Source organism: Abramis brama, assembly GCF_963993115.1.
Source record: "Abramis brama genome assembly, chromosome: 1".
NCBI classification, from domain to species: domain Eukaryota; kingdom Metazoa; phylum Chordata; class Actinopteri; order Cypriniformes; family Leuciscidae; genus Abramis; species Abramis brama.
In genome coordinates, this window is record NC_139963.1 from 69784685 (window position 1) to 69801291 (window position 16607).

The 16607-nt window shown below is 37.8% G+C and overlaps 1 protein-coding gene across 3 annotated transcripts in view; it reads right to left on the minus strand.

Annotated features, from left to right (window-relative positions):
* The window catches only part of LOC311094455 (uncharacterized protein), an 83857-nt gene that overhangs the window by 30619 nt on the left and 36631 nt on the right, over positions 1-16607 (minus strand). Inside the window, exon 5 of one of the 3 annotated variants that reach the window (XM_084132425.1) lies at positions 7992-8306. The exons of the other annotated variants lie outside the window; for them this stretch is intronic. Coding sequence (XP_083988551.1) covers positions 8216-8306 — 91 coding nt within the window. The 3' untranslated portion in view covers positions 7992-8215. Of the gene's footprint in view, positions 1-7991; positions 8307-16607 lie in introns of those variants that run through there. 3 annotated transcript variants of the gene reach the window in all.

Sequence of the window (16607 nt, forward strand, 5' to 3'; positions counted from 1 at the left end):
ATACAAGCATAGCATAATGGGATATACATTCCAACATTAATGGAAACCATATGTTCCTCTGCTGAATGTATGTGTTGCTATAGTGATGTAGTTTTTTTCCTGGTCACCATATAAGAACTGAGCCCATTGTCCGAAAGGCAGAGAAGATGATGAGAAACTTGAATGAGGACGTTGTTGGTCCACTGCCTCTTCTCCCTATGTTTTATATAATTAAATAAATAAGGGATCTCTTGGCAAAATCACTGGTGTCTGTTTCCATGAAATCAAAGAACAGAGGAAAGCAGAGGTTGCCCACAACCCATCGCGCGTTGGCCGAGGATTCGGTTAGAACTACAAATAGACTGGGTACAGTTGAGACATTGAGACATTTGAACAATCATGGGAAATTTGAACAATGGACGCATCTCCGATCCGAAGATATCGGGAAAAGTTTTTTTTTCTAAAGTAGGACGTTCACTTCACCATGCACTCTCCACAATGAATAGCTTATTATCCCTATATGACTGTTAAACGTAACTGGTATCACCACAAACTTTATTCTGTGCCCTAAAAACTGGCATATGTCATGGTATTGTGTCATGCAAGGTAATTGCAAAATCTAGAGAAATGTGCGAGGTGGCCAGCGGGGGATAGTTGAGACACACGTGTATCAACTGTACCCCCGATAGAGTTCTATTAGGAAACACACTGTTTAGTTGTGCAGTGTTATGATATCAGGTTAAACGTCGTAATTAGCCAGCATAGGACGCAAATGAAAATAAAATTTGATATTTGTGATATTTAAACTGTGTATTATTAATAAATATTGTTTCATATCTTGTTCCTGCTTTATAAATTTTAACCAGTGCTAATTTAAATAAAATTAATGAATATAAATTGTTGAATAAACAAAAATGTTGCCCAATTGTTATTTTCTTTATTTGTCTTTATTTTTTATATTTACAATGAATGGTTAGTTACCTTTACATCATTAGAAATGGGTGTCTCAACTGTACCATGCACTGTCTCAACTGTACCACATATGGGTACAGTTGAGACAAGGTTGAGACAAAAAGCACCTTATTTTTATGAGCTAATTGAGGAAAATATAAACTACTTGTGGGTATAATTGATTGATAGTATCTTAGTCTACAAGCTTATGAAATGTCATGTGGAAATTCACTTCTTTTCAGTATCTATTTTTGTGTGAAAAATCAAAACGCAAAAAGTGTCTCAACTGTACTCAGTCTACCCTACGAGTTTTTTTTTTTTTTTTTTTATTGCTCAAGAACAAAATAACATCATCAAGGGATTACATATACATACACAAGAACAAAAAACATTATCAAGGAATTACATATAGCCTACATATACATACAAAAAAAAAAAAGGATGACATGGCAGAGGGAAATAACAAGGAATTATACATATACAAGGAAAGCATTTAAGTGATTGTATTTACTTTAAATATTTCATCATAGTATTGTATAAATCGTAGGGATTTTTTATTATTTATATAACGAAGAGAATGAAGAAGTGAGCTTAATTCAGAGTCAAAATAAGGATAGGACAGAATGTTATTTGCAAATTTTTGTTTATGAATGAAGAATTTACCGTAAAGAATAAGGAAATTGACAGCGTACTCTAGGGGTTTATTTTTATCGTCATTATAATAAAAAATAATGTCTTTTAAACTGAAAGAAAGAGTCACACTAGCAGATAGGCCTATGTAAGAACCTAGGTCAGACCAAAATTTTTGGGATATCGGGCAATCATAAAACAAATGTTCAAATGTCTCCTCTGCTTGTTTACAAAAAGTACATGAGCTGTCAATATCCAAATATTTAGAAATATTAGAGTTGACAGGATATATTTTATGTAAAATTTTAAAATGTATTTCCTTAGCCTTATTGGACAAACTTACCAGGTAAAAGCCAGGCCCTTTTCCAATTTATATCTTCTACCAAAGGTCTCCAATAGAATTTTCCTCTTGGAGAAATCTTTTTCATAAATTGAAAGATTTGGCGTATATGTCTATTTGTACATTTCTTGTCCAAAAAATCAATTCCATCTAAGAGTAAAGTAGACTGTATTGTGACTGTTCTTCTTGGATTATATATGGAGTGGCTTTTAACCAGATGAATTAACCCAGGCGAGATTGCTTTAACCACTGTATTAAACTCTTTTGGATGAATTGGGAAATTGTGGTAAGTCATAAAATTCTCATAAGTAAAAAGGTTACCCGAATCATCAAATAAGGAGAGGATACAGTTAATATCATTTTGGAACCACCTGGGAAAAAATAAAGATTTATTTCTGACAGTGATATCACTGTTATTCCATAATAATGTTTTGTGAGGTGAAAAATAGTGAACATAACACAGCTTCCAAGCAAGGAGACATTGTTGATGAAATCTGGACAAGGAGATAGGTAGCTTAGACGGTAAATAATTACATTTTAGAATAAAGGAGAGACTACCAATTTGATTAAATATTTGGTTGGGGATAAAATACCAAGACATCTCTTAAGCCAATTTATCTTAAAGATATTTATCATATCAGAAAAATCTAAAAACTCAATGCCTCCATCTGCTCTATCGTTAGAGAGCACTTCTTTTTTTAGTTTATGAGGTTTCTTTTTCCAAATGAAATCTAAAAAAATTGTATTAACTTCTTTAGCAATTTTTTTCTCCACAAATAAAGATAAGGATGGATAAACAAAAAGAGAAAGACCTTCTGCCTTTGACAGGAGGACTCTGCCATATAATGACAGGTCCCGTTGTAGCCAAATATTAAGAATAATTTTAGATTTAATGATCCTAGATGAAAAGTTTAGATGTTGTCTTGACAAAAGATTTTTAGTAATATAAATTCCTAGATATTTTATTGTGGACTTAATAGGTATATTTTCAATCGAATCATAATTCAAATCATGGAGAGGCATGATCTCACATTTTGAGATATTTAATTTTAAACCAGAAGCACAAGAAAATTGGTTAATTAAATCTAAAGCCTTTGACACATATTTTCCATCTTTTAAGAACAGCGTGGTGTCGTCTGCCAACTGTGAAATTTTTATTTCCCTCCCAAAAATAGATATTCCTTTCAATTCTTGATTTTGAACAATGCTCACAGATAGCAACTCAGTAACTAATAAAAATAAAAAAGGAGAAATAGGGGAACCCTGCCTAACACCACGATGTACATCAAATCTATGAGAAGTGTCAAAATGAATAATAACAGAACTGTTAACACCTTTATAAAACATAGAAATTGTAGAAATAAAAGAATCCCCAAAGCCAAACAACTTAAGTGCTTTAAGAAGAAAATGATGTTCAATTGTATCAAAGGCTTTGTAAAAATCAAGAAAAAGAATAAGACCTTGAGATTGCATGTAATCTGCATAATCTAACAAATCCAGGACCAATCTTATATTGTTGGAAATATGACGGCCTTTTAAAAAACCAGATTGTGTTTAAGAAATAATAGAGCTAAGATTCAATTTTAATCTGTTGGCAAAAACCAAGGCCAGAATTTTATAATCTACAGTAAGAAGTGTAATAGGGTGCCAATTGTCAATAGAAAGAGAATCTTTGTTGGGTTTAGGTGTGAGGGAAATAATCCCTTGTTTCATGGTTACGGTCATCTCTCTCTGAGCGATGCATTCTTTGTACACACTGAGTAAAGGGCATTTAATAATATCCCAAAAATGAATATAAAATTCTATGGTAAGGCCATCAATGCCCGGAGATTTTCCTTTTTTCATCGAATTAAGTGCTTTCCACACTTCCTCGCAATTTATATCCAATTCATAATATGATTTATCACAGTCATTAATGGCTGGGATAAAGCTCTGTATTTTTTCAATAAATTTATCACAGCTATTAATATTGAAATTAGAAGAATAAAGGTCACTATAAAATTTTGTAACAAATTTAGAAATTTGAATAGGATCTTTACAAATTGATCCTTCAATATTAAGGGCCGTAAGAGCTTTTTTCTTTCCATTTTTTTTTTCAAGTGCAAAGAAATAGCTAGAATTTTTTTTCACCTTCTTCTAACCACTTGGCTCTAGATCTTATAAAAGCCCCCTTAGCTAATTCTAAATAAAGTTTATTAATTTGCAAATTAATACTATTCAACTCCAGTTTTTCTTCTTCAGAGATGGTCTTTTTCAATAATAACTAATTTAACCTGCAAATCAAATTAGATTCTAACTGATGTCTATTGGCTTTCAATGCTTTGCTTCTTGTTATAGCAATTAGTCTAATCTTGTATTTGAAATATTCCCATTTTTCTTTGTAATTATTATGTACATCAGAGAATAATTCTTTTACCAGATTAACAATACATTTATTGAATTTGCCATCCTTTAATAAGCTATTATTAAACTTCCAGTAGCAGTTCAAAGATAAACTTTTGTTGGACCAAGTATAATCCTGCGAATCTGGGTTATAAAATCACCACGCATCAGTCAAAGAGAAATCAGAACATATAGAAAGAAGTAAGTCATTTCTTAGAGCAATTTTGCTAGACCTAGGTGGATATCTATCTAAAGCATCATCCATGCACTCATTAAAGTCACCACCTAAAATAACACAAGAACCTTTATATTCAATAAGTAATTCTTTTATTTTAGAAGAAATTTGAGAAAAAAGAACCTTATTAGAGGCATGAGAATTAAACCCATAAATATTGTGTATATACCCGTTTGACAAACAAAGAAATAGAATACACAATTATCAAAATTCTAAACATCTCAATCTGGGTTAATTTGGTTGTAAAAAAATAAATAAAATAAATAATAATAAAATGAGAAAAAATATATATATTTTAAACAAATATACTTGAAGCAAGTAATGACTAGCTACTAAAAAAAAATATATATACATATATATATATATATATATATATATATATATATATATATATATATATATATATATATATATAATAAAAGGGTAAATCAGCATTATGTAAAATTATAACTAATGCATTGCATTATTATTACTATTTTCATTTATTTTTTATCAAAGGTTTATTCCTAAAAATCAACAACACTACTTTACATCCGAAAAGAAGTGCTTCTTCCCATCAATTAACGCGAACGAGGAACGAAAGGAAGCCTTCTTGCCCGCATCCCTCGCAGCTTTAACTAGAGGCCAGAGTTTCTCCCTTGCAGCTCTGTCTTCTGGAGATAGGGGTTCTGTGAGGCGCAGGCCGTTGTCATCCAGATATTTGCATCTTCTTGCTGCAAGCCAAATGGTGTCTCGCAGACGGCGGAGGGAGAACATGACAATGATAGCTCTTGCTTTTCCGTCATCCCTTGCCGGACCCAGACGATGAGCTATATCCACGCCGTCATTTAATCCGTCGCGAGTATCTGGTGCCATTTTGCCGAAGATGTCAATAACCACACTCCTGGGCGAACCGCCGAACCTGAAGTGACGTAACATGAGGTAGAGCGGTCAAAGTAAACAATAGGAAAGCAATGGATCGCAATGACAGCTCGGAAAGCTGGGGGAATTGTAGCCTAAATGTTTACTCGTATGATATATATATAATTCATATATAATTGTTATATATGATGATATCATATAATTATGAGCCTGATATGAAGCCAAGTGAGCAGGACAGGCCAGGGTTAGACAGAACAACGGTGAGTTTGGTGTGAGGAGAACAGGGCGAGAGAACAGTGTTAGCTTATAGATGTATTCACGTTAGCCGACGATATGTATAACACTATGCTCAGATCACAATACTGTACAGATTATTATCATCATGTATCAGGCAATAGCAAAGCTAGTACTTAGACCCTTACCTGCATGTGTTGTGTGTGTCAGCCATTAGGAGACAGTTTCCAGAGGAAGAGGGACTTTATAAAGGCTTTGAATGAACCCATTTGGTGACGATGAATAAAAAAATGATCACAATCACAACTGTCTTACTGTACAAAAACTTTATATGTAGAAACAGCCAACACAAACATTAAAGTCTGTTTGTACAGATTGAAAATGAATTATAGAACATAATATTATATTTATAATAATAGTGTCGGCTGCAGACTAATAACAAACACAAAATGCATTACATTACAAGTTTATGTAGGATATGTTAATGAATTAAATTAAGACAAGGCACATTTTGTAAAACAGATGTACAATAAGTGATTTCTGACGGATCCGTGAGCGTCATGTTTCCCGCTGTCGGCCGAACCACATGCTGACGGCGGACCGGGCGACCCGATGAAGGAGCCGGGACAGTGTGCACATATCGCCGGGATTATAATCATTCGGTCTATAGTGAACGCTACACACTACCGCGTTTTTCAAAGCAGAAGCAGAAGTGAAGTCCCGTCTCTTACCCTGCACAGAACGCACACAGGCACGGAAGATCGCACCGTCCTTTTTCTTATTCGGAAACTGTGGACTCGATATCCTGACAGGCCATAATTCACAATCATTTACCACGACGATGAATAATTGAAATACAATAAGCACAGAAAACACACTGAATCATGACCGCTCCAACTGAATACCAACCTATCTCTGCACTGAGCGCGAACGCAGAGCCAAACGACTACCTCATGTGACGTCATATGTGAAAAGGCACGTCAAAAGTGCCTAGTGTCTCCAGAACGCACTCCCTGAAACAGGTTCGAAGGTGCAAACAATTATCCGTTTTCTCTGCGCAAACCATTGAAACGCAAACCTGGGACAACGCACACAGCGTGCACATGCGCATCATGTGTTCGGTCGATACGTATGTGCGTTTGAATATAAGTGTGCAGGAGTGTAGTCCTTCACAAATCAACCCTCAAACAACTATGTTTTATGCCTTAAAAACTTATAATACAGAAATTGTCGTCGCATCTGCGTAGCCACGCAAACCGGAATTATCCAGACAACATTTTATCTGTAAAGAGGTAAAGGAGGCCTTCCCAGAGGAGAGACTAGTGGACACTTCAGCACTGCGTTGTCGTCGTGTCCAGGCGAAGGTCCTTAATCAGATCTGGATACGGCCTGGATCCGGCAGGCTGCGGTAAACCTCGGGATAAACAGAGAGACTAATATTAGCGTAGACGTCATCCTACTTATGATGTACCAAGTACATCAGGATTTATGGGAAGTGTTCCCGGTTCCGGCTGGTCTAATCTATGCAGCCTAACATTAAATTATAGAAGTCTATAATGTATTATGTGAATGCTAGGTCAAAGAGATGTGTCTTTAATCTGGCTTTGAACTGACAGAGTGTGTCTGCTTCCCGGACAATGTTAGGAAGACTGTTCCAAAGTGTTGGTGCTAAATAGGAGAAGGATCTACCGCCAGCAGTCGATTTTGATATTCTAGGTATTATCAACTGGCCGTAATTTTGAGATTGCAATAGACATGAAGGACTATAATGCGTTAAGAGGTCGCTCAAGTACTGCGGAGCTAAACCATTTAGTGCTTTGTAAGTAATCAGCAATATTTTAAAATGTATGCGATGTTCAATAGGGAGCCAGTGCAGTTTTGACAGAACTGGGCTAATATGGTCATACTTCCTGGTTCTGGTAAGAACTCGAGCTGCTGCGTATTGAACTAGCTGTAGTTTGTTTATTAAGCATGCAGGGCAACCACCCAGTAGAGCATTACAATAGTCTAGCCTTGAGGTCATGAACGCATGAACTAATTGTTCCGCATTTGTCATTGAGAGCATGTGACGTAATTTAGATATATTTTCAAGATGGAAAAATGCGGTTTTACAGATAATAGACACGTGACTTTCAAATGAAAGATTGGTATCAAAGAGCACACCCAGGTTCCTAACCGACGACGAAGACTTGACAGAGCAGCCATCAAGTGTTAGACAGTATTCTAGGTTATTATGTGAGTTTTTTTGTCCAATAATTAGAATCTCTGTTTTTTTTTTCAGAATTAAGTAGAAGGAAATTACTAGTCATCCAGTTTTTTATATCTGTGTTATGACTGACTCAGGGCCATAACAATAGATTGGAGACCATGCCACAAACAAACAGTGCAAAACATAAGTTTATTGTGTAAATAGCACAAATTTAAACAACAGAACCAAATATGGAGTGTGAACGTCAGTATCAGAAGTGTAGGGCAGGTGCAAGTGTTGAGTGTAAAAATAAAAGACAAACTTAAATAAACTTAAATGTGCATCTGTGTAAAATCCTGGCGTCCCGAGCGAGGCGTGAACCCGGACAGGCCACAACAGAGCAGCGTTCGAGCCTTTAGCCACCAGACCAGAGCAGGAAGAAAGAGATCAATGCAGCAGAGAAACTCCTATTTAAACACCAACTTCCCAGGTGACAGCAATTAGGCCTGAAAGAGAGGAGGCGCAGGAGAACGACCAGAAAAAGGCCAAGGGCCATAACAATCTGCTATGCATCAATTGGTAAGTTTCGACTGGGTGTGAAGAAATATACAGCTGAGTATCGTCAGCATAACAGTGAAAATTAATGCCATGCTTCCTAATGATATCTCCTAAGGGTAGCATGTACAGAGTGAACAGTAACGGTCCTAGTACTGAGCCTTGTGGTACACCATACTAAACTTGTGATCGATAAGACATCTCTTTATTTACTGCTACAAACTGATAACGGTCAGATAAGTATGATTTAAACCATGCCTGTGCAATTCCACTAATGCCAACATAATGTTCAAGTCTATTTAAAAGGATGTTGTGGTCAATAGTATCAAATGCAGCACTAAGATCGAGTAACACCAAGAGACATACAACCACGATCGGATGATAAGAGCAAATCATTTGTGACTCTAATGAGAGGAGTCTCAGTACTATGGTACGGTCTAAATCCTGATTGAAAATCCTCGCAGATATAATTTCTTTCTAAAAAGGAACATAGTTATGAAGATACTGTCTTTTCTAGTATTTTTTGCAGAAAAGGTAGATTTGAGATTGGCTTATAATTGACTAATTCTGTAGGATCAAGTTTGCGTTTTTTTAACAAGCGGTTTAATCAAAGCCAGCTTAAAAGCTTTTGGTACATATCCTAATGACAAAGAGGAATTAGTGACATTAAGAAGAGGATCTATGACCTTTGGAAGCATATCTTTCATTAGCTTAGTCGGCATTGGGTCTAACGTATGTTTTCGAACTGGGTTCTGCAGTTTGGCAGAATGAAGACAACGTCGTTCCTCATCCCCGTCCATCCGACAGAGGGATATTCCGAGGACTCCTGGATTGGCCCGCCAAATTGTGGTAGATTTTTCCCCTATTTCTATGAATATCTATACTCAAGTGTGTCTCCAACCGACGCCTGGCCCTGAGTTTCTCTAGCTCTGTATCAGTCGACAACTGGCTTAGAGTTCCTATATACCTATACTCGAGCGCGTCTTCAGTTGACGTCTGGCCCTGAGTTTCTCTAGCTCCGTATCAGTCGACAACTGGCTTAGAGTTCCTATATACCTATACTCGAGCGCGTTTTCAGTTGACGTTAGAGTTGACGTCTAGAGTTCCTATATACTGTACCTATACTAGGGCTGGGCGATATGGAGCAAAAAATATATCTCGATATATTTTGCTATATCTCGATATACGATATATATCTCGATATCTTTACAGGAAAAATAACCCCCCAAAAACTACTGCAAAAACAAATATGCCAAATACTACAAAGTCTTTTTTTTATTGAAGTGCAAATAGGTAGGCAGTTCATGTATGAACAAAGTGTTTCTGCGACATTTAAAAAAAAAAAAAAAATCCCTGTATACAAAAATAATAATTTAACTGTAAAATAAAGGAAGAATTAATACATATTGCACTATTTTTAATTAAACCTGTATATAAATATCATTACTAATTTTGGCAAATAAATTTAAAAAATGCCATATATCCCCCAAAAACTGCACAACTGTAGAGTAAAACATTAATTTAAAAAAAAGTTATAAAAATGCGTCTAAAAACTGACATGATTGTTACAAAATCACACTGTCTTAGGCCTCTGGAGAACTCAGAACAACTGCTAGCATAAAGTTTAAGGTAAAAATAACTGCCATTAAATTACAGTATCTTACTACTATGCAATTAGATAAACTGTTCATTCATTACATCACTTTACCTCTGTCTTTATCCTCTTCTCTTCTTTTTGGCACTGTATCTATAGCAGAATAGGTAGGCTAATGCTAATTTATAATGTGTCATGTAAATTCGGCCATCCATCACAATCAGGAAACTTTCACCGTGTCTAGACCTGGCGCGAGCTGCCAGGCCCGTTTCTACAGGGGAGCATGTTAAGTGTGAGTGTGTTAAGCGCCCGAGAGAGGCGACGCTACACAATCAGGAAACTTTCACCGTGTCTAGACCTGGCGCGAGCTGCCAGGCCCGTTTCTACAGGGGAGCATGTTAAGTGTGAGTGTGTTAAGCGCCCGAGAGAAGCGACGCTACCGCACGCTATGCGGCGAGAGGCGACGCTACACAAAAAATTACCAACAACAACTGATCGCGCGCGCGCGCTGTTTCGGACGCACTTCAAGCACTCGCTGGGCGGGGAAAGATTGATGTGACTTGGTTGAATGAGACAACACGCGAGGGGAGGGGGAACAAAAGCAAGCAGGCGGAGGACGGCAACGGCGAGCACAGCACATAGAAGGCAAACAAGCAAAGTGGCGAAATCAGAATTAAATATAAACAATATATCGATATATACGATATGTCAAAATCCATATCGAGTTTAAAAAATATCTCGATATATCGTAAATATCGAGATATCGCCCACCCCTAACCTATACTCAAGTGTGTCTCCAACCGACGCCTGGCCCTGAGTTTCTCTAGCTCCGTATCAGTCGACAACTGGCTTAGAGTTCCTATATACCTATACTCGAGCGCGTCTTCAGTTGACGTCTGGCCCTGAGTTTCTCTAGCTCTGTATCAGTCGACAACTGGCTTAGAGTTCCTATATACCTATACTCGAGCGCGTCTTCAGTTGACGCCTGGCCCTGAGTTTCTCTAGCTCTGTATCAGTCGACAACTGGCTTAGAGTTCCTATATACTGTACCTATACTCAAGTGTGTCTCCAACCGACGCCTGGTCCTGAGTTTCTCTAGCTCCGTATCAGTCGACAACTGGCTTAGAGTTCCTATATACCTATACTCGAGCACGTCTTCAGTTGACGTCTGGCCCTGAGTTTCTCTAGCTCTGTATCAGTCGACAACTGGCTTAGAGTTCCTATATACTGTACCTATACTCAAGTGTGTCTCCAACCGACGCCTGGTCCTGAGTTTCTCTAGCTCCGTATCAGTCGACAACTGGCTTAGAGTTCCTATATACCTATACTCGAGCACGTCTTCAGTTGACGTCTGGCCCTGAGTTTCTCTAGCTCTGTATCAGTTGGCAACTGGCTTAGAGTTCTTATATACTGTACCTATACTCAAGTGTGTCTCCAACCGACGCCTGGTCCTGAGTTTCTCTAGCTCCGTATCAGTCGACAACTGGCTTAGAGTTCCTATATACTGTACCTATACTCGAGCACGTCTTCAGTTGACGTCTGGCCCTGAGTTTCTCTAGCTCTGTATCAGTCGACAACTGGCTTAGAGTTCCTATATACTGTACCTATACTCGAGTGTGTCTCCAGTCGACGCCTGGCCCTGAGTTTCTCTAGCTCTGTATCAGTCGGCAACTGGCTTAGAGTTCCTATATACAGGTGCCTATACTCGAGCGTGTCTCCAGTCGACGCCTGGCCCTGAGTTTCTCTAGCTCTGTATCAGTCGGCAACTGGCTTAGAGTTCCTATATACCTATACTCGAGCGCGTCTTCAGTCGACGCCTGGCCCCAAGTTATAATCCTATACTCTAGCGCATCTACTCATCGACGTCCTGCTCAGAGTTCTAACTCTAACTTGTTAACCTAACTAACTTGCTGCAGCACTAATAAACAGACTTCAGACAATGCCTTCGAATATGCTTTAATTACGGCTGGGAGAGTCCTCTAACAATTCTCAGAGAATCCCAACCAAAAAGAAGAATACATCAGGTTTTATAGGATAAAGACAGACACAACAATAAGATCAAGTGACTAACTCATGACTTTATCATGTCATCTTCTATAAATCTGATTGGTTAAATTGGTAAGAACAATTACCAATTACCAAACAATTACCCCCCTCCCTTTACCCTCTTTTACTGGCATTAGAAAAATTCTCTCAAATCATCACTTTTAAATTTGCTTTGATGTCAGGCGCTCTGGCTCCCAGCAAACATGTGACTATGGTGGCTGGTGTCTTTATTTTCACGTTCCGTGTGATAGAATCGCCAATAATTAGGGCACATTCAACAGGATTCTCAGTGGGTGTTTCACTGAGTGGGGAGAATCTATTTGAAGTTGTAATCTGAACGGAAGAGCGGTGTTTTGTCCCACGACTACAGTGTCGTACCGTCACCCAATTGCCCTGCTGCACGGCCTCTACTACAGCCGGGACACAACAATGTACAGTGTTCACTAAGCTAATCGCATCCAAAGCTGTATCTAAAGCCCTTTCACTCTTACTATCCTCAATTAAAGTTTGGATACGTGTGTAACGACTGAGACAAGTCAGACACAAGTATTTGTTATAGTTTAACAAATGATAATGAACAAATGAAATGAACAAAATAACTCACTCTGGGATCTGTGGCCCCATCCCCCCAAACAGGGCAAGAAGGTCTTCGTTACAATGACCACGATCAGGTAAGTGTGTTTTATAACTCTTAGCAATGTGAACAAGGCCCCTGCTACAAATCCTACAGATATTAGAACAGACTCTCCTGCATTGATTTATCGAATAACTGATTAACATGAAATTAACATGCATTCCAGAACATTTTGTGAATGATTTACTGTCTTGTGTTGTGTCTTTTAATACTATTATCTGTTGATACTATTATCTCTTTGATACTATGTATTTTATTATAGAAACCAACAGTCAACGTAACCTCACGCGTACAATGTTTGGTCTCTATAAATTGGTACTTTGAAGATGATTGTGTACATGATATGCCGATAGCTGTACAACATATTTGTATTACAAGAATCTTTCTTAGTTTCATCATCAGACACCAATACAGCGTGCCATTGCAAATGAGCACGCTTAGAACAAAGACTCATAAATCCTCCCCACAGAGGAAACTCTCGCTTAGAAATTCTACCTTTCTTATTGGTTGAGCCAGCCCTGCAAGGTGTGACCTTTGTCAAGCTTTGAAAGGCCTCTTCGCTAGCCCTTCTCTCTCTTCTCTGCTGGCCTCAACTGCTGCTCCTTCAAGTTGATACTGTGGGGGGACCAAGGGCCCAAGCATTATATTTTAATGTTAAAGGTTGTATCAGTGAGTTCAGGACTCAATTTCATGTCCTTTCACTTTATATTTCTCTCTTTGAATTATTTTGATGTTCTAAAAATTCAATTTAAGATTTTTTTCTTTCATGTCAGACCTGATGGAAGAGAGCGAGGAGAGTGAAGAACTGAGTGAAGTGGAGGAGGAGAGTGAAGAACTGAGTGAAGTGAAGGAGGAGAGAGAAGAAATGAGTGAAGTGAAGGAGGAACATCATGTCCAACCTGGAGAAAAACCTTTGAGTCGCTCAAAGACTAAAAATACATTTTTAAAGAAAAGAAGAGCCAATAAATCTTTCACCTGCACTCAGTGTGGAAAGAGTCTCACAACCAAACAAAGTCTTGAGATTCACATGAGAATTCACACCAGAGAGAAGCCGTTCACATGTGATCAGTGTGGAAAGAGATTCTTATGCAAACAATATCTTAAAAATCACATGATGATCCACACTGGAGAGAAGCCGTTCTCATGTGATCAATGTGGCAAAACATTTCTTAGTGCATCACGCCTGAAGACACACCTGACAGTTCATACGAAGGAGAAGCCACATTCATGTACTGTGTGTGGAAAGAGTTTTTCACTGCTGCAAAATTTACATACACATGAGAAAATACACACTGGTGTGAGAGAGTACATGTGCTTTGAGTGTGAGAAGACTTTTACTAGAGGGCTAGATTTAAAACGGCACCAGAGAATTCACACTGGAGAAAAACCTTACAAGTGTTCACACTGTGACAAGAGATTCAGTCACTCATCATCTCTGAAAACACATGAGATGATCCACACTGGAGAGAAGCCACACACGTGTGATCAGTGTGGAAAGAGTTTTGTTTTTTAACGTGACATGAAGATACACATGAGAGTTCACAGTGGAGAGAAGCCGTTCTCATGTGATCAATGCGGGAAGAGTTTCAGTCAATTATCATCCCTTAATGTTCACATGAGGATCCACACCGGAGAGAAGCCGTTTGCATGTGATCAATGCGGCAAAACATTTCTTGGGTCATCAGACCTGAAGAGACACCTGAGAGTTCATACGAAGGAGAAGCCGTATTCATGTTCTGTGTGTGGAAAGAGTTTTTCTCGGCGGGGCACTTTACATACACATGAGAAAACTCACACTGGTGTGAGAGAGTACATGTGCTTTGAGTGTGAGAAGACTTTTACTAGAGGGCTAGATTTAAAACGGCACCAGAGAATTCACACTGGAGAAAAACCTTACAAGTGTTCACACTGTGACAAGAGATTCAGTCGATCATCAAATCTGAAACCACATGAGAGGATCCACACCAGAGAGAAGTCGCACATGTGTGATCAGTGTGGAAAGAGTTTCTCTTTTAAAACTCACCTGAAGCTACACATGAAGATCCATGCAGTGGAGAAACCACATTAGCACAGTCTGAGATCACGGTAAGTGGTTTATTTACTTTAAACTTTTTATTTGTCCCCGTAGAGCAATTAGTTCTGCAGCAAGAAATAGACACAGGACAGACACAAATGCACAAATACAAGACCGAAATACATAAAATACTTAATGTTACAGGCTCTGGTTGTACAACAAAAGAATTGAGAAGATAAATAAAATAGGCCTAAGTGCTACAAAATAAAGTGCTCCATTTCTGCAATAGATAAATAGATAAGTAGGCCTCCAAATCGACAGCCATAGGTTAAAAAGAAACATCTGACAATGTTCATCATAAAAATAATTAGGGGTGTCCCCGACTATGGATTTTCATAGTCGAATCAGAATCGTCATGTCTTGCTTAATAAACAATTAACCCCCAGAGGTCGACGGTATCGTCGGCGATACCAGCTCGCTTTTTTTTATCAGTGTAAAAGAAACTCATAAATACTCTGTTGACTTTGATTTTTTCATAGGAGTTCCATACATCAATCGATTCTGTTAAATGTGTATTATTTTTGTGTATACTCACAATAAAAACAAAGTGTTGTGCTTTTTGCCAAATAAAGAAAAATAAACACGAAGCGAGTTCTGCCTTCTCTCTGTCCGTGTAGTCCATTCTGAAACGCGTATGAAAATGAACTGTAACTCAGCGAATACTCAGTCAAACAGACATACAGACACACAGGCATGAAGCTTGAATTCTCTTCTTTTAAATGAAGTAATTTATATAAAAAACAAATATTCTCATCTTGTGAAATCTGTATTAAAAGAGAGCGATTCCAGTCGACCTCATTAGAGCTAATTCAAATGTAATGTGACTCCGCACACGGAGAGCGCGTGCTATTCAAACGCAAATGGCTGAGGTAATCCACGCAATCCTGTGAACGCCCCCATATCAGCTCGAGAAAACCAAAACACAAGTTTATTCAGAACATTACTTGTTTACACCGTCTCCCAGCGCTGTGAGGAATAATGAGGAATACGAGGAATACGAGCTGAGGAATACTAGTAAGTTTTTCCTTCTCGGGTTTCTGTTTATGAATGAATGAACGGCATAGATGCGCGCTGTTTACTACAGCTGGCAAAAAACAGTATTACGTGACAGTTCTCCATTATGGACAGCGCTCTAAAAAAAGCACTAAAAGACTTTCAAACTTTCACAGAGACCTCAAAACAGAAAGTACAAATCCTTTCTTTAAAACGAATTTCGTTTTGTATCAATTGTATCTTAATTTTAATCATTTTTTCATTAACAAATTTCCTGGATTTAAAGTAAATATAGGCTAGCAATCACAACATAAGGTGCTTGAACTGGAGATCATAACCAGACCGTAGCCTACTCGCCTCACATGTCTAAAAAATGTGAAATATATTTACAGAAAGCTGGTTCTAAACAAAACCATCCAAAACAAAAAACTATGTAGCCTAATAAATGTGCATTTCTCCGGTGCGTTCACTAGCCTACTGCGAAGATCGCGAGACAAAAGCCTATCGTCAACTTCATCTTTGCCAGAAGTTAAATTTAAATTGCGTGTGTGAATGAATGATGATGTTTTAGCAAACTGTATTGCTATACTGAGATGAGTAAAAATCGACTGAAATATGTTGAAATAAAATGTAGGCTATTTGCATAAGCAACGTAAACTGCAAATGAACATTTATATGCCCTAATATTTCATGAAAACAACGTTACAGTCAGGCGAAATATGAAAAACAACATTTTGTTTAGTAGATTTGGGTACAGTTTTTACTGTAGAATATACTGCCTCGTCAAATAAGCTTTTGTTTAGCAATTTCTATATATAAAATAGCCTACTATTTTGTCAAAAATAAAGTCATCAACTAAGATGTTAGCTGTTCCAATGTTGGCTATATTCAAAGTAATGAATACATAGATA